General features: G+C 36.0%; 1 protein-coding gene across 4 annotated transcripts; it reads right to left on the bottom strand.

Moving 5' to 3' along the window:
• Positions 1–1,255: 1,255 nt before the first annotated feature.
• Positions 1,256–26,668, bottom strand: TM2D1 (TM2 domain containing 1). Of its 4 annotated transcripts, XR_011470241.1 has the most exons (8): positions 26,491–26,668; positions 24,455–24,524; positions 23,257–23,365; positions 21,254–21,345; positions 12,443–12,516; positions 11,957–12,085; positions 7,754–7,971; positions 4,180–4,268 (listed from the first exon to the last, which is right to left on the bottom strand). XR_011470241.1 is itself a non-coding variant. In XM_070405246.1 (7 exons), exons 1-6 carry the CDS (start codon positions 26,650–26,652, stop codon positions 4,158–4,160), a joined length of 618 nt encoding a protein of 205 aa, XP_070261347.1. In that variant the 5' UTR covers positions 26,653–26,668; the 3' UTR covers positions 1,256–1,586; positions 4,139–4,157. The 4 variants fall into 4 exon arrangements, 1 of the variants encoding a protein (XP_070261347.1); XM_070405246.1 differs by lacking the exons at positions 7,754–7,971; positions 11,957–12,085 and adding an exon at positions 1,256–1,586 and having other exon boundaries at positions 4,139–4,268; XR_011470240.1 differs by lacking the exon at positions 11,957–12,085.

Here is a 26,668-nt window from a genome sequence, read left to right on the forward strand (position 1 = left end):
TGTGAAAAAACTGTATTTCTAGATTGTATCAATGACCCAGAGTACTATGGCTTACTTGACTAAATATTTTGAGAAACCTGCTTTAAAACAGACTTCTCACCTGGCCATGTTAATAACTGTAACAATTATACAAGAATCGATATTACTTTTCAAGACTTGACTGCAAGTATTTCTTATATAATTGAACTTACATGGCTATGAAAACTTAATGGACTTTTCAAATCTGGGCTTAGGTGATCCTGAAGGAACTTCAAAGCACTGTTTGCAACCAAAAGAATCTAGGAAATACTAGCAAACAGGCTCTACCAGCTAGTTTAACTGTAGCCAAAATATTATCACTATGAAGAAGCGAATCCCAATGAAATATAAGCTCCTTAAGGGCAGAGATGCTTGTGTTTTGCTCCTTGCTGCATCGTAGCATCTAGGCCAATGCCTCCCAAATGGTAGACACACAGTATTTTCATCAATTAATGAATAAGAGACCATTCCTGATATATATTAGGAGTCAACCCAAATTTGCTTTATATATCAATACTGAATATCCTACCAACTGGAGAGTCTGTTACTGATGACTAACATGTTATGAAGCTAACTGGACTATACAATACACTTTTGAGTAAAATGGGTGATAAAAAATGTTGGTTTCACTTTTGAGAAGTCCAGCTTCAATAATTCTGAAATTGCTCTGTTACTAAAGAAAGCACATAACAGGATTATGGGGACATACATTCCATGTATTTCCAGCTTCTTAAACATAGTAAGAAAAACCAGTGCTAACATGCAGGTGCTGCTTCCTTCTGACTCTGTGCATCACTTCAGGCTTGTCCAGCAGCTGCCTGGCAGTGCTAACAGATGGGAAACATTAATCTTCTGTTCAGTGTTCCCACCTTGTCCATCCAACTTCAAATGTAACTGCACTGAGCTAGATGAGTCAGCATCTGGTCTTTCAAAAGCTAGTGCAGCACTCCCACAGCAAAAAGGAGAAAGTTCACACTTCAGAGGCCTGAACCAATGCCAGAAGTTCCCATGTTGCCTCAAGGTTTCAGACTCCCTGATGATCTTCAGCTCCTTGGATACCAAGGCAAAGACAGATCTGAAAAGCTACAGAAAACCAGGCGGGTTGTCATACACTAGACTGCACCCCAGGCAATATAAATGGTATTTGTTCACACCACGGATTAACTACTTTGAAGGATCAAAATGCAGAAGACAGCTACTTTCAACATTTAAGGTTTCTTAATAAAGCACTAAAAAATGTGAGTAAGTCATACTTTTATTTTTCAGAAGCAAAAATGACAAGTGGCAACTTGTCTTTGGAAAAGACATTACAGGATATCGGGTAATAAGCTATCTATCTCATAGAGACAGTAGCCTAGGAAAGACTATTATTATACATACAGCTCTCAAAGAAAGTCCTATTAAATAAATCTCAGGATAAAATGCTTTCAACTAAAACAACAAAATAAAAGCATCATCAACAACAAAAAGTTACAAAGAATCTGTAAAGTGTTATGTGAAGAAGGAAAAAGAAAATCTGGAAATCCACATCCTGGAAGTTCACTATTAAAATTAATCAGGCCCAAAACCTAAAACAGAAAAAATAAATACATTAAAGCACACGATTTTTTAAGAATCTAATGAGGTTACTGTAGATGCACATTGCAATGCTTCATTTACCTAAGACATTTTTTCTTACTTTTGGAGCCCTTTTGTATACATTATAGAGAGATTATATGAATGACAATGCAGAGATCTGCCTTCTCAACAGGCCTTAAGAGTTTTAAATTTTAAGTTTGAGTCTGGAATCTCAATTAAATGTCTCTATAATAGGCTACAGAGAATGGAATGCTTTTTTAAATTACATTTGCTTAGGCCCTGGCCCTGTAGCTCAATTGGTATATAGGTCCCAATATACCAAGGTTGCAGGTTCAATCCCTGGTCAGAGCACATGCAAGAATCAACCAATGAATGCATAAATAAGTGGAACAGCAAATCCACCTCCACCTCTCTCTCTTTCTAAAAATCAATTAAGAAATTTAAATTACATTTACTTAATTTTTACACATTATGGTTTAAGAACAATCTACATACTTTTATTTTTCTAATATATTTTTATTGATTTCAGAGAGGAAGAGAGAGGGAGAGATAGAAACATCAATGATGACAAAAAAAATCATTGATTGGCTACTTCCTGCATGCCCACTACTGGGGATTGAGCCAGCAACCTGGGCATGTGCCCTGATTTGGAATTGAATCGTGACCTCTTGGTTCATAGGTTGACACTCAACCACTGAGCCACCTTGGCGGGGCCAATCTCATACTTTTAAATGGGATACAATTTACAGTATGAAAATGGGTTATGTGAAACTATTCAACCCTTCTCATAAAGAATAATAATTTTCAAAATGAATAAGCTTAATACAAAACTATATAGTTGCTGGGATTGGGTTGGAGTGGGAAGGGACATGGAGAACAACCAGTGGAACTCAGAGTTCTAGATGTGAGATTCAGTTTCACACCCACTACACTGATTGTCTTAGTCTCAATTTGTTCCTTGGTCAGAAGAGGCAGATGGATCTCTAAGCTTCATTTCAATTATTTATTTTATTTCAATTTATTTTTTCATTTCAATTTTAAACCAAAAAGTTCTTAAAGTTTATTTTTAAAAAACATTTCAAAAACTTTTTTGACAATCAGTTGAATAAATTCCTCAGATCTAAACAGGGTCAATCACTGTTCAAACTTATGACAATATCTATAAAGCATATTCCATAATTTTACTAAGAAAAAAAACCCTACTTTAAAGGCAAAATTATACTTCATATCCTATTTATACACTTCAACATAGAAAATAAGTGCAGATTCCCTTCCTGGCTTATAGAAGCACTCTCTGAGATAGAGTCAACTGAAAACCTTAGGGCTATGACCATGGCCAAAACATCTAGCCTGTCTCTCTCTGCCCTGTCTCTGAAAGCTGCAGACAGTTCCAAATGAACAGTCACCTACGACGTACCCACACTCCCCACACTGCATAGGACTTCTCCATTACAGAGAATGATTATACCAGGAAACTATTTTCCTGAGAAAAATCTAGCATTACTGGAAGATTACTTATTAGACTAGACTAATGTACAGTCACGGAAATAAAAACCTTATAGTAGCTGAGAGAACCAGTGTTAAATCAGGAAAACTAATGGTACCTCTGACTTCTCTAAGTGTATTACCTATTTAAAGCTGATACCAATGAACAATCTTCATGGGCAGAGCTAAACTTTAGGTTAGAGTAAATACTTATAGTAGTTCAGGGTTGAGGTCTATCAACTTTTCAGGTTTAGGGAAGAAGAAAAGAAAAAGGTTTAAAGATCATATGGGCCCTGGCCAGGTAGCTCAGTTGGTTAGAACATCGTCCTGATATGCCAATGTTGCAGGGCAATCCCCAGTCAGGTCACATAAAAGAAGCAACCAACCACCGGTGTGGCTCAGTGGTTGTGTGTCAACCTATGAACCAGGAAGTCGTGATTCAATCCCCAGTGGGGGGCATGCAGGAGGCAGTGATGGATGATTCTTTCTCATCATTGATGTTTCTATCTCTCCCTCTCCCTTACTCTCTGAAATTAATTTTTTTAAAATGTATTTTTTTTTTTAAAGAAGCAACCAATGAATGTATAAATAAGTGGAACAACAAATAGATGTTTCTCTCTCAAATCAATCAACCAATCAGTCAATCAATTGATTTTTAAAAAGATCATATTGAGTCTAGGAGAGAAAGACAGCAGAAAAAATAATCTTCATTGAACTATCTACAACACATGCTTTCATCATAACCATATAATACTATGGAATATCTTTTTGTTTTGATGATATTCTTTTTCTTGTGAACTTTGTCCTTTAACCATATTCATTGTAAAGAATGAGAGTCTGAATTGAGAACTAACTGCAAGAGCAGTGAGCATACATGAAAATGCTTTACAAAGGATTAGAGAGATTTCAGGCACAAGCAGACCTGTGTTTCCTGAGAAGCAAAAGGAGAGATTTGAACACTAAATGGTCTCTTCAATTTCCTCTGGCTCTCAAATTCTCATAATTCATACAGATAATATACTATAATTAAGATTACATATATATATATATCACTTACTGTTTCTTTTTAAAAACATTTATGGATACAGCTGTGTTTTTCTAAATGTCTCATTAGTAATACTCAGTCTTGTAAGTCTGGTTCCATAATAATCTATAATGTAACTGCTTCCATCCGAAGGTCCAACAATCTAGAAAAAATATTTCAAAATTACTCATTTTACCAAAGATATTTTCACAACACTTTGAGTTTATTTTTATAGTTGCTAATGAAATTATTTCAGTAGTACCAATAATGTAACTCAAACTAACTCAAGCAAAAATAAGTAATTTAGTGCCTCGTAGCTACAAAAGATACGAGGGAAGTTCACAGGGTCAAATGAGCTGCAGGAACCAAGGCCTCGAGGACTGAAATTCCATGCCCACGAGGACTCTGGTTTGGACTCCCTGCCTCTTTGCGTAGCTCTGCTTGCCTTCATTCTCCCAACAGCTCCAGATTCACTTTTTCACAGCTCAGCAGATCCCAACAGAAAGAAAGTAAGATCTTCCTCCTCGGTGTTTATATACCAATTCCAGGGAAGAACTGTGACCTGCTTGGTATATATGCCTATTGCTGGACAAATTACTGTACCCAAGAGAATAGGATTAATACGATTGGCCAGGCCAGACTTCCTGTGGGAGAAAAGGCAGTGTGACAGTCCTACCAGAACCACATGGAATGGAAAAGGAAGAGGATAGAAAGGAAAAAAAAAAAATCCACATGCTCATTACAATCATCTTGTTCTCTTAATCACATTTTTGGGAATACAATTAACATGATCTCTACAAATGATCCTTCAAAGCAGCAATCTTCAAAATGTAGCTTTAGGGACCTAGCCAGTTTGGCTCAGTGGACAGAGCATTGGCCCTTGGACTGAAGGGTCCCAGCTTCGATTCCGGTCAAGAGCGTGTACCTCGCCCTAGCTGGCTTGGCTCAGTGGGAGATCATCAGCCTGTGGATTGAAGGGTCCCAGGTTCGATTCCGGCCAAGGGCACATGCCTGGGTTGCGGGCTCGATCCCCAGTGGGGGGTGTGCAGGAAGCAGCCGATCAATGATTCTCTCTCATCATTGATGTTTCTATCTCTCTCTCCTTCCTCTCTGAAATCAATAAAGAAATATATTTAAAAAAAAAAAAAAAAGAGCATGTACCTCAGTTGCAGGCTGGATCCCCAGCCCTGGTAAGGGCACATGTGGGAGGCAACCAATGGATGTGTCTCTCTCACATTTTTGTTTCTCTCTCTCTCTCTCTCTCCCCTCCCTTCCACTCTCTCTAAAAGTCAATGGAAAAATATCCTTAGTGAGGATTAACAACAACAAAAATGTAGCCTTGGGGATTACAAAGATTAACCAAGGTGTATGTGAGCCCAGATAGTTCTAAGGGAATCAGTTTTGAGATTCTTAATTAGATGATGTACTCTTGGTAAAAATGATATCCCTGATGCTATGGTGGAGGCATCCAGCTAGTACCCTTCCCCACTTCCTTTTCACTGTGGCTCTTTCTCCAACTTGACAACAGTAAAGACACCTCCCATCAAAGCATATCCAGAGTCTTATGATGACACATTGCCTTGAGGTATAAAAACCTCTGACGTGCCTAACAAAGAGATAATTCAAAATACTGGACTTGGGGAAATCTCCGTTAATTAAGAGACTAAAAATATGCTCTGCCATTTCTTGTTCAAAGGGATGCATTCCTAATATCACTTTACTTATTTTTGCTTAAAATTATTTGCTAAAATTTGTAACCTTTATGCTGTTTTGATCAATTGTATATCATTAGTAATTACAATGACAACTCAATCCAGAAACCACAGAAAATTTAAAATCTTTTCATTTTAATGAGTAAGATGCTTCCCCGTCCTGGTATTTTAAATTCTGTGGTTTTTATATTCTGTTAGGTACATTTTTTAATGTAAGTTTTATTTAAATATATCAATATTTATAAACCAGAAATTACACCCTTTGCAACTATTTAAATTTATGATGAAAAACTTAAATGTCAACTTAAAAACGTACGAAGGGTAGGAATTTTTTAAAAATTCTTTTAGGGGTTAAACAACTGGAGTTTAATTAACACTGTTGTAGAAAATTCTTTGTTTTTAAAATGAATTTGGTTCTAAAAACTATTCAACAAACACTTGATTCCTATAATATTACAGATACTGTGCTAGGTGTTATACACATAACAGCAGAGGATACAATCTCCGCCAACAATGAAAGATGAATGTCAATATTCAAAGAACACAAGCACTTATGTGCTAGATACCAGGCTGGGTACTATAATGCACTCTGACTTACTTTGTAAAGTTTAAATTGATTTGGCTTCCCCTTTATGAATGTTACTAATGAATTTAAGTAAAAATTAAAGCTTTTTTAGTGGCCAAACTCACAGAGAAAACTACTCTAAGAATTAACACAAGAAAGAGAAAAATGGGTGACTAGAAGTAACAACATGTTTTGAGACTGTATAAGGGAAACAAAAAAGGCAGTAGATATATTTTACCAAATCAAATGGTAAAACATAGCCTAATTAGGAATATGTGCATAGATTAGAACTGGGCCTACTGTCCTATTATCTTTTTCTTCCTATGCCATCTTCTTTGACAATCTCACTTCTGTTGAAAAAGAAAGTATTCAGAAGTTGGAAATAAGGACAATATATGATAGGGTGACCCTTTAATAGCATGCATTTCTTATAAGCTCATCTGAGGCTCACGTGGCTCTCTCAGGAAATAAAACTATTTACCTGAAAACCGATTAGGACCCAGATACTTTATAATCTTGTCAAGTTGGCAGTTAACATGTAGATAAGTGATAGGGTCGTTTTGTTTTGTTTCCCCCATCCTGTAGAAAAGATACCCTCAGAGTTTACAGTTTTATTACCTGCAAATGCATGATCCAATTTTGTCTCTAGTTTAGCAATCTTATTACAGATTTCTTCCCTCAAACTCCAAGACTCTAGTTCCTCAACACCTCGTTCTATCATGGTAATTCCAATCCTCCCTCCAGAGACTGGTTCAGCCTGGGCCTATAATGGAATCGCCTGTGAGATGAGTTCTGTGGGGGCTTATTTGCCCTTAAGAAGACATGTGTGAGAGGAAGGTAACTATGTAAAAAAGTGATGCCTCTGACGATAACTATGTAAGAAAGTGATAACCAAAAGACCTGAAGATGGCAAAGAGAAGGAAGGAAAGAAAGAGAGAAGAGAAGGAGGGAATGAAGGGAAGGAGGAAGAGAGGAAGAGGAATAAGGAAGGAAAGATTTGGGTCCTTTATTATGTCCTTCAGGTCTAAATTAGCAAATCTTAGAACTACCTTTATCTCCAGATTCTTGGTATCCTATATAATAGAAGCCTAATATTTTAAGTGTCCAACTGTTTCGTTCAACCATTTGACCAGTTGCTATGACACGCACTGACCACCAGGGGGCAGACGCTCCCTATGGTAGGTTAGCTTGCTGCTGGGGTCCGGCCGATGGGAAATCAGTTTGTACAATGGATGTCAATGTCCCTGGTGTGAGAAGCCCTAAAACCAAAAGAAAGCAACTTCTTTCCATCTCTATATTAGTTTACTGCGGCTACTATAACAAATTATCACAAACTTAGTGGATTAAAACAATATAAATTTACTCTCTCACAGTTCTGGAGGCCAGAAGTCTAAAATCAAGGTATCAGCCCAACCGCGTGTCCCAGACACTGTAGGGGAGAATCCATGGTAAGCTTCTTCTAGCTTCTGGTAGCAATCAGCACTCCTTGGCATTCTGTGGTTTGTGGCCACATCACTCCAATCTCTGCCTCTGTCTTCACACTAACTTCTTTTCTGTGTCTGTGTCTGTGTCTTTTCCTCCTCTACTTCCTATAAAGACACTTGAATTGAATTTAGGGCCCACCCAGATAATCATTTGATTTAAAGACTGGTTAGCATTAATCCTTAATGCCCAACACAAACATCACTTCTCAAGAAATGAATAATATTTCCCATTATATCTCCTGAGGAAAACAGAGCATTGGGATTAGTCTCAGAACCAGTTTAAGATATTCTTTGTTTTATGAACATTCCTTTCATTCACAAAGTAAAAATCTGCCCATAGCATACGTGAACTGAGAGCTACCTAATTAAGGTCACATGACACAAATGATCAGTCTCCTCAGTTTTCCAGTTTATTTCCCCAATTAATCACACCAGGGTTAAACAAATAATACACTGAGCTATTTGGAAGACTTGCTATCTACGAAATGTCCACTGGTTTTTATATATTGCTGTCCTACATCTAGTGAACTATCAAGGACTTTGACCAACTTTTCCCATGTTGTTAATAGATTTAGGGTGATTACATGTTTAGTCATTCTTTTGATCAATAGCATGTTATTTCACAGGACAAAATTGGCTTACACAGAAGTGAACTCTAACCCTAACTTTATTTATGCTCTGAACTGAAAAGGCTTTTAAAATTTTTAGTAAAATTCAAAGTACTTAAGATAGTCAGGTTAACTTTTTTGTTTTAAACCTGCAGTTGTCAAGGAAATATTTTATGTCGAATAATAAGTTAAATCTTATCATCAGACCACACTCTTGGGATAGTTAGATCATGAGTTCCATTAGGGCAAGGATCCCAATTTATTATAGCTAATTGTGCTCATTAAACTCATTTTCACTGATGGCATAAAACCTAATATTTACAATTTATCATGCCAACTTTTACTTGCATTCATTGCCTCTCAAGTGACCGTATAAAACTTAGAACTTTAAGGCCCTAAAAAAAAAAAAAAAAAGCAATCACTTTTTTAAAACTACCATTTTTAGCTTCTCATCTTCTCTGTAATTGGAACAACGCCACACTTACACAAGGTATAATGCATACAGTTCAAATCAGCAAAAGTTTTTGAGGGCATACTCTATGTTTAGCATACTAGTGCTATACAGGATTAATAAGTCTTTCTTTTTTTTCTTCAAGAAGTTTATGTGTGAAAGTTCAAATCTGGTGTAAAAGTTAAGAAATAATATAAAAGCAATATATAATCCAATGCTAAAATGAGTTACATATATTAAATGCCACACTAATGAGATACTTTATAAATTTACTTATAAAATTCATAAATATCTTGGAGATTATGCAGCTTTTCTGAATTTCTGCTTATGTAGTTATTAGTCCTTTAAGGAAATCTACTCTGTAATGTCAATAGGAATGAAAATGAAAGTGATTTCTTCCATAATATATAGAATTTTTAAAAATTGTCACAAAGAACCCAACATACTTCCTTCTAACAACTTTCTATATTAAAACTACCCTTCTTCATCTTTCTGATTTGTGGCTGTCTTGTCTCCACTTAACAGAAGAAACTTTCTTTTCTTTTTGTTTGAAAGAGTACATATCATAGGTTTGGGTGTAATTTAAAATGTCCAGATTGTGTGAAAAAAGAGGTTTAAATGGAATCCAAATATGCTATTTTTTCTGATTAAAAAACCTTAAATTGTCTAATCCTTCATGATTACACAAACATATACAAACACAAAAGAATGAGTGTTTTAAAATCTTTGGAAATGCCTTATGAATAATTATATAGTAGTTATACACAATAGTTACCTATAACTGAAAGACAGTAGCCTACACATGTATCACTGATTTAGTTTTTTGGTTGAATGCACAAAATAACTGAATTAATTCTATGTATTGCTTCATGCCATTCATTCACATAGGGCCACTTGCATATTTTTAAGAATAACAACAACAAAAAGAAAGAAACTTTCAAGTTTATTAACAAGTAGATAAACTCATGGAAATATTTTCAGTATATATAGCAACATGTAAAGCTTACTTTAGTAATGTGTGATTGTACTCTTTGGTTCAAAGATGAAATAACTAGAGCTATTTTTTTAAGAGGATTTTTCTGGATTTGTGTTATAGACACTGTGAAGCAAAGTATGTTTTTATAGGTCTTGAATTCATGCACAATATGTTTCTGGGATCACAGCCCAATAGAAAAACACTGCAATTCACTAGGGAATAATATTTAATGGAAAAAAATCAGGGATAGAGAAAATAAAGAAGGAAAGAAGAATAAACAAAAAGATCATGAGAAGTTGGAAAAAAATATATTTGAAACAGAGTTTCTGATTTTTATAGTAAAATCTTATTTGATTTGCTGAAAATTTTTTTAATATAGTCAACATCACATGTTAAGTATATCAAATGACATTTAAAATAAGGCTACAGGTCTTATTTGGCTGCATTTGAAAACTGATTTATTTTTCCTCCAATCTAAAAGCAATCTAAAGTGGCCGTACCTATTGAAATGTCTTATTTAGGGATATTTATTGCAGAATTTCAAACATTCTAAATCTACCTCAGTAATTTTTTAATGTAATAGTCTCAATGCCAGATCTTCAAGAAAATATTTGTTCTGAAAAGTTTAGGCATACATGTACCAGAAAGCAGTAGCTAAATCAAATAAGCTCTATAATTTGATATCCTATATAATAAAAGGGTAATATGCAAATTGCCCCCTCAACTGGGAATTCAACCAGAGTTTGACCAGGGGGCAGGGTTGGCCAGCCCAGGGCCCCTCCTCCCAGCTGGCCCCGTCCCCGATTGCCCCCCACCCCAATTGGGGGCGGGGTGGCTGGCCAATCTCCCAGGTCCCCTCCCCACAGCTGGCTTGATTGGCCTAATCGCGGGCCAGCTAGACCCCACCTGTGCAAGAAAGTTATAACGTAATGATATCACCAAAGAAAGAACCCAGTGTGAAAATATTAACTAAATGGTTGACACTGAATTCTGGATATCTGAAAGAATCCCAATAATACATTAAGTTCCTTGGATCCTCAATTAAAGTGAGAAACCATCTCAAAGCATATGTGCCAAGTACCTTAGCCTCTTCATGTCTGCTTGCCTGTCCCACAATCAGAGAAGGCAGGATATTTGGTTAAGCATGTTTATGAATAAAGAAAGAAAAATTCCAACTTTAAAACCAAATATTTTCCTTATTTAATTCTGGTATCTTATTGGTCCATATGTTGCCTCCTCCTCACAGTATGGTACCCTCCTCACAGTATGCTACCAAAACCTCCTAGACTTGGACTTTCTTTTAAAGCATAAGGATAGCATCAAGCAGACTGAACTGAGGAGTGGAAATACTGTATGAAAAAGAATACAAAACTGATGATGATCAAAATACATACTGACACACTTGTTGAAGACATTAGGTGCTCCATAAATGCTTACTGAAATGCTGTTTTGTGACATTTGTTATGATAAATTCATCTTTCTCTAATTTAAGAATCCTCATGAGTTAACCACAACCAGTTCAGTATAATTTAATAGAAAACATCTGGTGGCACTTTTAAATGCCTAGGGATAGCATTTCACAAATTATGCCTGTCTCCATAGCACTATAGTAGCAAAAAATGAGGCAGACACAGAGAAACAGAGATGAATATCAGGAGAGTCCTGATACATCATTTTATTATATTGATTTGATCTTACCGGAGACCAGCCCCACTCTTCAATTATCTACAGAGAACCCAAACATTCCTTTTCTCTTTTTGTCTTAAGATAGATAGATTCCGGTTTCTATAATTTGAAACTAAAAAAATACTAATATTGAGTGCTTGTCCAATGCAAAAGAAAATCTTGTTTCTGCCTCCAGGTGTCCATATGTAAATATCAAATCCCATCAATATCCTAGTATATTAATTGATCATGTGTCTGTGACTATCAGGAAAAGAAACAATAAGTTTGAGAAATAAGCCCAATCCTTCTTAGAGATTCATAATACACACTATAAAAGATTCTGAGAAGTTATCCAGTAAAAAAAAATCTCTTTAAATCATTTTAACTCACATTTACAAATCATATTTGATCATAGAATCCTTTTTTTATGAAGTTATATCTTTTAGAACTACTAATTGGAAGAACACAAATTGAAAAATGCTACTTGGAAACATGGCCATGATCCCTTGGATACAGCATCTGAAGAAAAATTGAAAAAGCATTATTAACCGCTTCCTAGTATATTTAAAATATATCAGAAGATCACAGACATCAAATTTGAATGTAAAAATAGTTCATCTCCTAGATAAAAACTAACTTACAACTTGGCTGATGTGGCTCAGTGGTTGAGTGTCAACCTATGAACCAGGTCACTGCTTGATTCCCAGTCAGGGCACATGCTGGGTTGGGGGCTTGATCCCCAGTAGGGGGCGTGCAGAAGGAAGCCTATCAATGATTCTCTCTCATCATTGATGTTTCTCTCTCGCTCCCTTTCCCTTCCTCTCTCTGAAGTCAATAAAAATGTATTTAAAAATAAAAACAAAAAAAATAACTTACCTGCATTGAAATAAGAATGAAGTCAATTAGGCTCCCAATTCCACAAAATCCTACAGTGCAAAACTTTAACAAACCTAGAAAAGAAGGTAAGATCGTTTACACCTGGGAAGTCTTATAATTATTAACAAACTTTTCCATTTCCCAATAAACCATTACATATAATACAAACTCTTTATATCAAGAATATAAAATTAACACTTAAAAAAATCAAATCTTCACCTGAAAATATGAGAAAAGTTTAAAGGTTCCTCTATATAAAAAAACCACAACAAAAATAAATATTAGGAACTGAAAGAAAAACTCAATGTAATCTTACAAAATTTCTTAAGAGAAAAGGCATGAGGAAATAAATCTTTAAATCTCAGTAAATAAAAGGTAAAGAACAACTTTTAGTACTAAAATCTTTATTTATTCATTTAGACTTAATATATTATGTCTAAATTGTAATATACATTTAGTAGAATGTCCAAATAAAGACTGACAAGGCACAGGAAAAATAATCAGGAAAAAATACTGATATTATAGTTAAATTTTAAAAATGTATTAGTAATCTAATTATCTTGAATTTATCCTATACTTTTTTCTAGCATCTCATGTTTATTAGTTCTACAACAATTCTGTGCACTATAGATACACCTCTGTTCTTGGTCCCAACCTTTGAGGTAAGGTACTAAATATATGACAATAGAGCATATACAAGATATAACACAAAAACTTGATGATGAAATCAGAAGAGGCAGATTAGGGGTGAGGGTGGAATGAGTAATCTCTCTTCTATATTTAAACTTGAGTTGCTTTCCAGACATCCCATTTGAGACATAAAAAATGGTATGAAGCACGACTCTACGTGAAAGGGCAGTTCTAAGTTCCAACTACATACAGATGCTGGCTAAAATCAGAGTGGATGAGATCACCTCTTGCACACAATTTGGAAATACACAAAGAAGACTGAAATATGTAGGTACATTAGATTACTTTGCCCCTTCCTAGTATTACACAAATAGCAGAATAATGTTGTAAGTACTAGATTAATACATGTTGGAAATAATTTAAAACTATTAAAATATAAAAATATGAAATTATTCTTTTAGTTTTCTTCAAAACATTTATTATCTACTTAATATTTTATATTTGATTTCTGTCTCATAGAAGCCCCATTAGGGAAGTGTCTTTTTTCTTTTTATTGATTTTAGAGAGAGGGGAAAGGAGAAAGCAAAAGAGAGAGATACATCAATTTGTCATTCCACTTATTTATTCATTTATTGATTGATTCTTGTATGTGCCCTGACCAGAGCTCAAACCCGCAACCTTGGTGTATGGGGAAGACATTCTAATGATCTGAGGTACGCAGCCAGGGCTGGGAAGCATCTGTTATCTGTTTAATTTACTCCTGTGTCTAGTACCTACGACACTGCCTGGCACATGATAGATGATCAATATTTGTTGGATGAACAAATAAATTTTTTCAGCCTTTCTGTTTCCTAAAGATTCCTAACTTTTTATCCATCACCTTACATAACAACTCCTTTAATTACTTTTTCATTAGTTGCATTTTATTGTGCCCAAGGAACAATCAGTCAGTATACTCACTCACTGTATTTCTGAAATGTATCCCTCTCCACCTAGCATTTATAAATTTGGAAACATTTCCCTTCCTTGAATTTATTAAAAAATATTAAGAATGGTCCAAAAAAAGTTTGTCTTTAATTATCTGCTACTCTATGAAGACAATATAACCATGTCAGTCAGAGCCTTTGCCCTTATCATGCCCTCTTCCTGTAGCTCTTCTCATTTCTCAAGCTGCTTCTTTAGAGAAGTCTTCCTAATCTGCCCATCTAAAGCAGCATGCCACCCGCAACCCCTCCCCCACCCAAAACACTCTATCTATCACATCTCCCCTATTTCCCTCATGGTGCTGATTAGCTCGGAAACAGCCTCATTCACTGGTTTGCTCATTTCATTCTGTCTTCCATTGCCAGGTAAATTCCTAAAGGCAGGATCCTATCTGTCTGTCTGTCTTATTCAAGTCAATTCCTTGAACAGTGCTACAACAGACAGCAAGAGTTTGATAAATACCTGTTGTATGACTATCAAAATACCAGATACAATCTAAATGTCAAACAGGGAGGAAATGTCTCAAAATATCCAGGTACAACTAACAACAGGTAAAAAATACTACACAACTGTTTAAAACAATGATATGAAATGGTATTTGTTGGTAAGTATCCTTCGCTAATCAGAAAAAGATAATGAGATCATTAAAATCTAGATTTCTGCTGCTGAACCCCTTTTTAAGAGTGCTTCAAAATGAACAGAAGTTCCTTTTCAGACAAAATATTAGATAAGGAAATGTGTGTGTTAGGAACTTTGGTAAATGTGAGAGAACACATTTAAAGAAACTAAGAACAGATCCAGATGATTTTTAAACATTTAAGGAACTGCAAACTAATCTATAGTGACAGAAAGCAGACAAGTGCTTGCTTGGGCAAGAGCAGATAAGGAGGGCCAAGAGGCAGGGATTAACAAATGGGCATGAGGAAACTTTTGGGAGTGACAGATATGGTCATTATCTTGATTATGGTGATTGCTTCACAGGCGTATACATATGTCTAACTTATCAAAATGTACATTTTAAATGTGTACTTTATTATATATCATTTATACCTCAATAAAGCTGTTCTAAAAAATTTAAATAACTAAGATGACTGTTAAAGAAAAACTTCAAAGTTTAAAATCATTACATTGATTTATATTAAGTCTCACTCCAAATGTGTGATATTAATTAACTATGGTCCATTTATTTCTATAAATTTAAGATAAAGGATAACTTAACTAATGAGGTTGCTAATAATACTATCTTAAATTTGTTTTAGCTTTCAAATATAAAAATACTTCATGAAAATAAGATAGAAAGGACATTAAGGATTAAAAAAAGAGAAAGACAAAGTAAAAAACTTAGGCTAGTACATGGCACATGGAAAACATTTGATAAATGTTAGCCCAGCTGCTACTTGTGCTACCACAATTTCTACTACTACTACACTTATTATTATAATCAAGAAATTTAGACAACATAAATCCAAATTCTTTATATTAGCATCATCTAACCTAGTCAACCTAGTCTCATCTCTTGCAAATTCCTTCTGCCTGTGTTACAGCCCAACCAACTAAAGTTTTCTTAATGTGCCCTGCTCTTGTATCTCCTTCACCTAACTCTGCATTTATGTGTGCTACACTGTTCTCTGCCTTGCTCCTTCCTCTTCCCCACCACTATTCCCAATCATCTAGCTGACCCCTAATAGTATTCTAAACCTTCTAGAAAGTCTTCTCTAATGCTCCCAGGATGAATTTAATGCCATTCCTAGATATTCCTCAGCACCTTTAAGTTGCAGCATAGCACATATCCCATAGTATGATTTATTATGAATTTATTATTTGTCTGTCTTCCCTTATGCTTCTGTGAGCAACTTGAAATCAGGGCTGTGTCATACCCATGCCTAGTCAATATGACTACAGAAGGAACAAACTATCAAATAAGTTATCTCACTTATAAATAAACACTGGTCAACTTGGACAAAAAATAGCATACATTCTAAACAGCATTTATTAAAACCAACATAAATCATTACTCTTATAGATTTCATTATTTTGAGCATCAATACCAATTTTTTAAAAGATGGGATATTTGTGAACTACTAAGAGTAGATTGACTTCTTCTCCCTGCCCCCCCAACACCCAAATAAAGTCATCTTTGTACAAACCCTATTTATTAACTTCTTATTGTGGAAAGAAGTATCAGCTTTAGATTTTAAAAAATTATTTTAAAATTCCAAATAAAAGTGCTTCTAATCAAGAAGAATCCATTTTTATACTGAACCATTACTATTGTAGATATATTCTTTCAAAAAGATTATGCTACCAGATGAATTAATAAAGCTCATGTTTTGAGTGTACTTCATTTATACTTAGTAACTTAAACTTTACATTTTAAAAACACAAGTTCAATGAAAGGATTTATCTGGATATAAAATTTAAAAAACAGAGATTAATTTGGGGCATTTAAAAAAATTTTTGGTATTTTTTGTTTTATTGCAGGTTGAGTCCTGCAAATATTCCTCTGTCCACATAACTGTTTTAGAGAACACAGATTACTTCATACAGAAGTTGCTGTTGCCAAACTGCAAGTGTTCCATAATGATTTGGTTATCATTACTCTTTTTGTGTCTGGTGCCTATGAAAGAAAGCTTTCAAACCTTAGAAAAGTTTAACCTACAAATCCCTTTATTTGTCCTATGTGGATATTATATGTCAGTCCAAGCTGGTAACTTCAAACTTAGAGAAAAAAAGAGGAATAATATAACCAAAGATGTTTAAGATATGGGCTTTAAAACATACAACACTTTGTTATTCTCATAATAAGAAAATATTTACATTTTAAAATGAATACCACTATGAAAAGAGCATCTCTTCTATTAACTGCTTCAAAAGAGCTATCATCTTTGAGAATCTATAATCCTTTAATGCTACAGAAAGGCAAAACAAAATACGCTAGCTCTTGCATAGAAAAAGTCACAGATATACCACAATTAAAAACACAAAGACAGAATATTATTTTAAAATATAAAGCTTTGTGGTGAAAAATAGCTTCTAGCTAAAGTAGCACTGGTATATCAAGGAAAAATCAATTAAAAGAAATAAAGCTGGGTTTAATATAAATTACAGCATAGGAAATATAGTCAATAATGTTGTAATAATTATGTATGGTGCCAGGTAGGTACTAGAAATATCATATCAGGGAGGGGGTACGCTTTGTAAAGTACATAACTGTCTAACTACTATGCTATACACCTGAAACTGAAATAATATTAAATGTAAACTACAACTGAATTTTTTTAAAAAAATTAAAAGAAAAAGCAAGCTATATATTGTTTAAAAAATAAAAAAAGCAAGATTTTCGCCTGACCAGAGTGGCTCAGTGGTTGAGCATTGACCAATGAACCAGGAGGTCACAGTTGAATTCCTGGTCAGGGTATATGCCCGGGTTGCAGGCTTGATCCCCAGGGTGGGGCATGTAGGAGGCCGCCGATCAATGATTCTCTCTCATCATTGATGTTTCTCGTTCTCTTTCCCTCTCCCTTCCTCTCTGAAATCATTAAAAAAAAATATTAAAAAAAAAAAGTTTTTCAAATTTACCCATCTGACTTTTATTCTTTAAAACAAAATCATAACTGTGGACTAATAAGAAATTTAAAATATACAGAAAGACAATTTTTCTTAAAGGAATTTTTATATTTTTATAAAATTTTATGCAATTTCACCCCCAACAAATGTCCCTTGTTTAATCCTGAAGTAAAATTTATACAGTAAATTATCATACTCATCACTACATTACTTTTAAAAAACAAGTTTCATATGTATATGATTTATATTATTTATTCTGTTCTTATAAAACTCCAATGACCATAAACAAAAGAAGTATTTTAAAAAGCTATCTATAAATACAACCACTGCTTTTTGTAACCATAAAGATTGCATAAGATTATAATTAAATAGGATTATATACCAGTCAACATTGTTTTATCCAGTTAAGAATTTTTTTTAAATGGAAGTAATCATTTAAATTGAAAATACCAAAATTCCTTAACTTTGGATTCATGGTAAAAATTAAAATTTAACTAAAAAATTTAAAATTTAAAAACACTGTAATTTGATATAGTATTTTAGATTTATTGATAAAACTAATCTTTAACATTAAGATAGCTTAAATGCAAGTTAGATACAGATAAAAATACTTGAATGCTTAAAGAGATGAGGATTTTCAGTTAAAGATAATGAATTTGACATGCCCACTTAGCAATTCTCACACCAAAATCCCACTTAAAAATGGTAAAGGGATTTTTAAAATCACAAACCAAATGGAATAAAGATAATGGAAGATAAGACAACAAAACTTCAGGAGCTGTAACACAGACCTAATCTTGAGAAATTGTATCTACATCAACAGTCAAAATAAATTATTGAATTAATGAACATCCAAAGGTTCTTGTGATAATAGAGTGAGTTATTTAAAGATTTTTAAAAAAATATCTTTACACTGAGCCATAAAGTTAAATGTTAATTATATTTGAAGGTTTATAGAATCTCAGACTCAAACTAAAAGGTTCTGTTTGACTGAAGCTAATAATAGATTGGAGTAGCAGTAGCCAGAGAAAGGCAACTCCTGCCAAAGTTAGTGCATTCACTAACCAAAGCTACTATAGAGTTTTATACAGAGCTTTATACCTATAGTTTGATTGTACAGGGAAAAAAATTTCACAATGCACATATCAACATATTATTATGTGCTGCAGTAAGTAAAAACATTAACTTATACTATAGGACATTACAGCTCAGGGGCCAAGCATTACAAGAAGCTAAAATGCCACTCATTATGCCAAATATTTAAAATATATTCACAATTCAAAATCATCACAGAATAAACTGTTCTAAAGAACAGTGTTTTCTCCTTTCTCTTAATCTTTTAAAAACTTTTTAAAAGTTAGAAATGTTTCAAAAAAATCTATAATAAGAGGGTAATATGCTAATTAGACCAGACATCTTCCAGAAGTCATTCTGGATGTTCTTCCTGATGAAGCCGGCTGGAGGGAAGTCAGCCCAGGTCCCGGGTGCCTGTGGGCTGCCCGAAGGAAGCCAGCCCAGGTCCCAGATGCTGGAGGGAAGCGGGTGCCGGCAGCTGGGGGAAGGAAGGCCTACTCTTGCATGAATTTTCATGCATCGGGCCTCTAGAGTGTGTGTGTGTGTGTGTGTGTGTGTGTGTGTGTGTATTCCTGTGTGTGTGTGTGTGTATTCCTGTGTGTGTGTGTGTGTGTATATTCCTATCTTCTTAAAGAGAACATAACAGAAAATGCAAGGACTAAGGCAGAAGGCTTTGGCTGTATTTTAACCATCTGATATCAACCATGTCATTTTACTTTCTCATTATGAACCTAAATTCTCTGTCTAACCATGCACCCATCCATCCATCCCATCCATCCCTAATCTAAAAAGAGTAATACAGACTAAATGATTTTTGTTCTGGTAACTTGGAGGCCTTCCATGCATATTATATGGCTTTCCGCTGTTATAGAAAGGTATGGCTGCTGCTACAAATGGCATGAACGTGCAGTTACACCATAACCAGGCCAGGACTACTGCATCAATCTCTCTTTAGCTTACTCTGCTACCAGTCTTTCTCTGTTTAAGCCATTACCCTTCCTGAAATATAAATCTGACCATGATACTCCTCTGCTTACAAACTTTTAGGGCTTCTGACATTAAAGGGTAAAGTCCAAACTCCCTATGAAGACTCAAAGTTTTATAATCTGACCAAAGAATACCTGTGCAGTCACTTTTCACCTCCTGTCATTGTTCCTTCTACACCACAGGCTAACGTAGCCACCATTCTTTCAACATGCACACATGCTCCTTCATACCCTGTTGCCTTTGACATGCTATTCCCAGTATTGCCCTTAATCTCTCTAATCAGTTTATCCTTCAAAACATAGTTCAAATGTCACCCCATCTAAGAAGGCCTCCCTCACACTCTAAGGATGACAAAACCAGTCACTTTCTGTGCTCTCCTAGCACTTTGCTATGGTTCTATAATAGTGCTACATCATAAATTGACCTACAAACATATTCATTTTCTTTATAGCCAATATGAACTGTGATCATCATTATTTCCAGAGCACTTAATTACTACTTCCTTAAAGGTAGTAAATGCTGAATAAATGTTTGTTAACTGAATAAATTCATGTATACAGTATTTTAAACTTTGACTTCTATTTAGGACCTTATAACACTGAGCTCCAGGTAAGGCTGTCAGAAACATACTTCCCACCAACCTCACAGGGAAGATTCTTCTTTGATCTCTGGTGTATAGCAACATGAAAAGAATAAGATTCGCTTTGCTAGTTGGAAAGAAGAGCATTCAGAAACTTTAAATTTGCTCAGTGAAGAGTTAATGTAGAAGCGGAGCACTACAGTAAATAAAGCATGATCTCTTGAGCCGGAAAATTGGGGTTCAAATTCAGGTCACTGAGTGTCCTTGGGCAAATCTCTTAATCTCATGACAATTTCCCTATCCATAAAACAAGAATGATAACAACAAATTTGTCACAGTATAAAGCAAGGCCTCTAGAGTCAGTAAATCCCTTAACCTCTCTGGTGACAATTTCCCTACCTGTTAAAGAAGATTTAAAGACAATGATAAACTCAAGAGAGTTGCAAGGCTTAAATAAGGGCTGACATGTGGAAGTACTGCTTAAATAAAAGCTATCATCAAATGTAAATAGTTTTCATAAACTTTACTAGCTATGGTAAATGTGAAGATTACAACTAAGAGGAAGGTGTGGGGAGGAGGTATGCAAAGGATAATAAAAGTCAGGGTCCATACCAGTTTATGCTGGCTTCCATAGTTCTATTCCCAAGCCAACACTGAGAGAGGTTCAGATAGAAGAAAATATTTTTTGGAGAAATGCTAATTTATTCATAAAATATTTATTGAGTACTCACTGTGTGCCCAGCACTAGCAATGACAGCTCAGTCACTGTCCTAAGTGACTACACTATCTCGAGTATGTGTTCTCACAAAGATGAAGATAGATGAAAAGTCAGTATTTCTTAACTAAGCTGAAGTATAGAGCCCTATATTCACAGAAGAATATTAACTATTCTACTCCAGGTAGAATATGCAGAGATTTAATCTGTAAGAATAGGTACATTTACCTACCACACAAGTTTCACAAGGATTTTTTTAATGAAACATACTCACCCAAGGCAGGGTATCCAAGGTAAAATCGATCTGCTCCCAACCATCCAAGAAAAAGAGACAGTGCAACAGCCACTTTATATGAATAGCCATTTCTGCACGAAATTAGAACCTGAGTGTCACCTTCAACATGTAACATTTTAGAAAACAAAACTGCTAGTTATTATTTATTGATTAATTAGTTCATTCATTCATTCATTCAATTAATGCTTTTTGGGTAGCTACTGCATGCCAAGAACTATTCTAGGCTATTGGAATATTTTAATGAATAAAAGAGACAAAGATCCCTGCCCCTAAAGAGCTAACAATCTAGTGGCAGCAAACAATAAAAATATTTACAGTAAATCATATATTAAGAAAGCCATACATGTTATGAAAAAAAATGGAACAGGGTGTGTAGGAATCCAGAATGCTAGGGATACAAACAGGAGCCATTTAAATAAGGTGATTAGAGGGCTTACTGAGAAGGTGATATTTGAGCAAAGACCTTAGGGAGGTGAGTCAGCCATGTCATGCCTCTGAAGGAAGAGTGTCCCAGACAACACACTGCTATTTACAAAGGCAGCCACCTTACATGTTTGAGGTCTATTAAGGAGGACACTGTGGCAGGAGTAAAGGGGGAGAAGGGAAGAATAGAAGACAACGTCAGAGAGGTAATAGGGGGCAAACAGGACAGCTCATGCAGGACCTTGAATACCATTGTAAAGACTCTGCCTTTTGCTCTGAGAGATGGAAAACTACTGTAAAGTCCAACCTGAGTGGCTAGCTGTTCTCAACAGATGATATTCTTAGTTACTGTATTATCTATAATAATAAAAGTGTAATATGCTAATTAGACCGGACGACCTAACATCAGATGAAACCAGGGCTTCGGGAAAGCACGGGTCCCTGGGTGCCAGCCGGCAGCCACAGGGAAACCTGGGTCCCCGGTGCCTGCCGGTGGCTGGCACTGGGGGAAGAAAGGCCTACTCTTGCACAAATTTCATGCATCGGGCCTCTAGTAGCCTAATATCTTAGACCAGCACTTAATAAATTGTTATTTGGAAAGTTTAAGGTAGAAATATCAATCTATAAATTTCAAAATTGTCTAAACCGTATCTAAATACTTTGGAAATAATTCCTTTTAACAATTTTTACTTTACTAATGAGAACTCTTAGAAGCCAAGAATCCTAAATGATTGGCTTAGCAAGATAGAATCTAAAGCCCCTCATTAATTCAGTGAAGTAGGGTCAAAAGAAAAAAAAAGGCTCTAATAGTAATTTCTAAGAATTCTAATAGTACTTGTAAAGCCAAACAGTGGTTATTTTTTTTATAAATTCAAATAGATATCATCAAATAGCTGCAACAACGTACAGTTAAAAGGTAAAAGTATAGTGCCAGCAATTAATAAAAGTGAATAAAACTAAGCTTTTAGCACAAGACAAAAATAGAGGAATAAAATGTTAGCTTTACTGAAGCAAAATTAAAAGCAAACTTAAAAGACCTTTAAACAAAGAATATTCCTAACAAAATAAAGCCATTTATCTTAATATCCCAAACTAACATTTGAATTGTTTTACATTACCATTCATCATCCATGCCTATTACAAAAAATGAAACCAAGTCTCAAAATTCCCTTAATATGCAAATGACTTAATAGTTAGCATTCTTTTAATAGCACAAGTACACAATCCTTTATTTTGAACTCTAGAAATCCCCCACATTTTGAGAACATAATTTTTTCCTAACTAATTTGGGTAGCCTAAATGACTAAACTGACATGGCATAAGGCCATTCAGTCTTCATTTATCCCAAGTAGTGAACAATAGAGCTTTACTTGGTTGGTAAATTGCATTTATAAAACAATATAATATGCACACTTAAAGAAGAAGTTTTCTGATACAAGCAAAAAGTTAAATTAGTGAAGAACTTTCCCCATAAATTACCTCTTTATCTCTTCACTGCATGCAATCAAGATACAACATAAGCAAGTGATCTGAAAATTTAACTTCAGTAAAGTACTTACACATTTCGGCAAGATATGGGCTTGAGAAAACCAACTTCATGTCCAGTAAAATGTGTTTCATTGCCACTGAAATCTTTACAAGTTATGTTGGGTGCTGGAAAACATGGAACTGAAGGCAGAAAAAGGCAAGAAACCATTTTTTTTTGTAGGAAAGGTGTGATTATGCATTGTTTTTTTTAAGACTAGCAAAGCACACAAGAGAATATAACGTGTAGCAAACCACCTCCCAATAGAACATCTGACATGAGATTTTAATTTAGATAAGAAAAGCTACATGATAGATAGACAGACCGACAGCCAACCCTGTCTGGTGTAGCTTAGTTAGTTGGAGCGCTGACCCATGCACTGAGACGTTGGTTGTGGGTTCAATTCCTAGTCAGGGCACATGCCCTGGCTGTGGTATTACACATATTTTAGAATAGATGGCCCCCAAAATCATTAGATGAGGGTTTGTTATCCATTTTCAAAACATCTCTAAGAAAATACTCATACAAAAGAAGAAAAAAGAGTGATGCATATTTAAAATTCTTACCATACTGTCCTCATACTTAAGATGTACCCAAGTATACATATATATTTTTAAATATGTTTTTTATTTATTTCAGAGGGGGAGGGAGAAATAGAAACATTAATAATGAGAAATCACCATTGATCAGCCGCCTTCTGCATGCCCCTAACAGGGGATTCAGCTGGAAACCCGGGCATGTGCCCTGACTGGGAATCTAACCATGACCTTCTGGTTCATAGGTAGAAGTTCAACCAATGAACCACACCAGCTGGACTATCAATGTATATTTTACAAGTGCATAATGTGGGTGATACAGCTGCTCACTGCACCTTATTGTACCAACAATCTCATTTCAAGTTCTTTACAAGTAATTAAAAATCTAACTGAAGCAGTACCTTTGCATAACATAGCTTGGTGAATAAAGGGCATCAAGACAGCTATATAAATGGATTCCAAAGGTTTCAAAAAATGAATGAAACCATAAAACATCCCAGTTTTATAATTAAAGAGAATAAAATTCTTTTTTAAGTCCTCTAGCCAGTTCTCCAATTTTAAATTGTTCTGAAAACTGAATAATGTTATAACGCAAGAAAAAAAACACACGCATTAATTACTTTTAGTGACCATTCATTAATCTATGAAATAGTGTTTTAAAATTTATTTTTAAAGACACGTTTCTGGAAGTCTTACCATGAGCTGTGTAGTTTGTACAGTTAACTGGTTCTTGTGTAGCATCATTTATTTTTGGATCTTTACAAATATATTTAAGAAAAGTTAAGGAAATGTGAACTCCATTCCAACACAAAACATTACCATCTGTTTAATATCTCATATATACTTACGTTTATATTCACATGTAAAGGGAGGCTGTTAATTTATCCAGGTCAAAAAAGACAAGCACAAACATATCCTCAGTATCACTAAATAATACCTGAACATTAATTTATTACAGGAAAAGTATATTAACTTAATGTATACTAAAAGCTCTAGCAGAGAATGCCATCCTTAAAGAACATCAGTTAGGGTTTAAGCACAGAGCACACACACACAAGAAAAAATGAAAATAAAAATTTTTACCAAATTATTGTAAGAGAGCTTTAAGCTTAAAAAAAAAAAAAAAAAATCAGTTTCCAGAGATCTGACTGAACTAATTTACGGGGCCCTCAAGTATTGCCATCTACATAATTTCATGTAACTTGAAAACCCTGTGAGGTAGATACTATTCTTCCCACTTTACAGAAGCACAAACTGAGGCTCACAGTCTGAGCGACTTCTCCACAGTCATATCAATGACGGGTTGCAAAATCAGGTTCCCTGACTCCAAGCCCAGGGCACGTGCATCGGACTGCAGGGCAGATGGTGCTTCCGGTGGGTCCACATGGTCTCCCCAACAGGATTTTAAGCCTTTGGAAACAGGTATAATAATTATATCCTTACAGATACTTAAAACACTTGGGTGCTTTTCTGCTTCCTACATATTTTATTGACGCTATAATGAGACAAGTAAGGAATTCACAAGATGTCTGTTTACGGTTTTGACTCAGCATTTGAAGACCTCATTTTTATGCCAGGAGTAACAGATATTGTCCCGTTGTCACCACCTTATCGTCCTACATGCTCAGCCACTTCTCTCTAGGGTTCAGAAAGCCCAACTCTTCCTATTGCCCAATTATTTTCTTTGCGAGAACGGCCCTGACCTTTTTGCCGAGAAAAATAACTCAACCTGCTACGTTAATGATTCTGAAACTTCAACGAAATGGTATTCAACAAATAAGAGCTGCTCTGCAAAAAAAAACCAACAACACCACAAATAACCACGGCCTCTCCTCAACGTACACAAAAATACTATAGGACAGAACTCTCTTAATTTGAAGATTTTCCCTCCTAAAATCTTTCCTTTATCTCTGCCTTCTGCTATTGACTCTTCTGTTACGCGCTTTGCACCAAAGTATCTAATTCTGTACAGGGGTCGCTATTTTCATTTGCACGCAGCTCCCATTTCATCCTGTGCCTCGGTTTACCAGAACTGTTACACCGAGCAGACCCACTCCACCCCTTCGGCCTCCGCTTTCTCTTCGGTAAAGAAGCAGCTCACACCTACAGCTCCTGCTACACGCCAGGCACCGTCCTAAGCGATCACAACAGACCTTTCCATTCATTGGTCCGTTGTGACCTATACGGCTCATCGTGGGCACACCGAGTTCAAACCCTTTGCCCCCGGCTACCGAGTGCAGCGGGCATCTGCCCCCCTGGCAGTGCAGCATCGCCACGGGAGCTTGCGAAGGAGAAAAGGTAACGATCCTGGAAAGTTCATGACTCCCGGGCAGCACACCCGGCCTCATCGGTATTCACTACCGGTCTCACCCCGAGACGGCAAACTTCCAGGGGAGGCCCTGCCCATCGCTGGGTCACTAGTGCCTAGATCAGCACCGCGCGTGCTGCAGGATCTAGGTGTGTGTTGCACACACCAACCCACCAGTAAAAGTAAAATAAACATAAACAAACAGGTGGGTCCGAAGAAAAAGCGCCAACAATCGTAAAATCCCTAGGAGATTTGCCCAGGGCGGCCTGTTTTTCCCAGTCCCATCTCCCCTCACCTCCCAGCGTCCCCGGCGCCTGGAGGCCACAGGTCCCCGCTCCCGCCAGCACGGCCCTAGCCCGCGGCCCCGGCCACGACCCCCGCGCCACCCCACCGCCTCCTCCCGCCGGGGAGCCCCGCACAGAGGATATTGTCCCACTCTGAGGTCCTCGCACTTCAGCGTCTCCTCGCCCCCGGCGGCGGCCGCTCCCCAGGGTCCCGTGGTGACTGACACGAACCACAGGACACCCAGGAGCTGGACGGCCGCGGTCTCCAGAACTGCCGGCCCGGAGGGCCAGGCGGCCGCCATGCTGGGGACCGGCGCG

The sequence above is a fragment of the Myotis yumanensis genome, unplaced genomic scaffold (assembly GCF_028538775.1).
Source record: "Myotis yumanensis isolate MYYU_CA2020_CCGP unplaced genomic scaffold, mMyoYum1.0.hap1 SCAF_2, whole genome shotgun sequence".
NCBI lineage: Eukaryota > Metazoa > Chordata > Mammalia > Chiroptera > Vespertilionidae > Myotis > Myotis yumanensis.

Excerpts from the sequence above, each read along its gene's own strand:
- TM2D1 (XM_070405246.1), bottom strand. The coding sequence starts at position 26,652 with ATGGCGGCCGCCTGGCCCTCCGGGCCGGCAGTTCTGGAGACCGCGGCC. Across the intron at positions 23,366-24,454 it reads TACAAACTACACAGCTCATG|TTCCATGTTTTCCAGCACCC; the intron begins GTAAGACTTCCA and ends TTCTGCCTTCAG. Across the intron at positions 4,269-12,442 it reads TCATTCTTATTTCAATGCAG|ATTGTTGGACCTTCGGATGG; the intron begins GTAAGTTATTTT and ends TATTTTTTCTAG.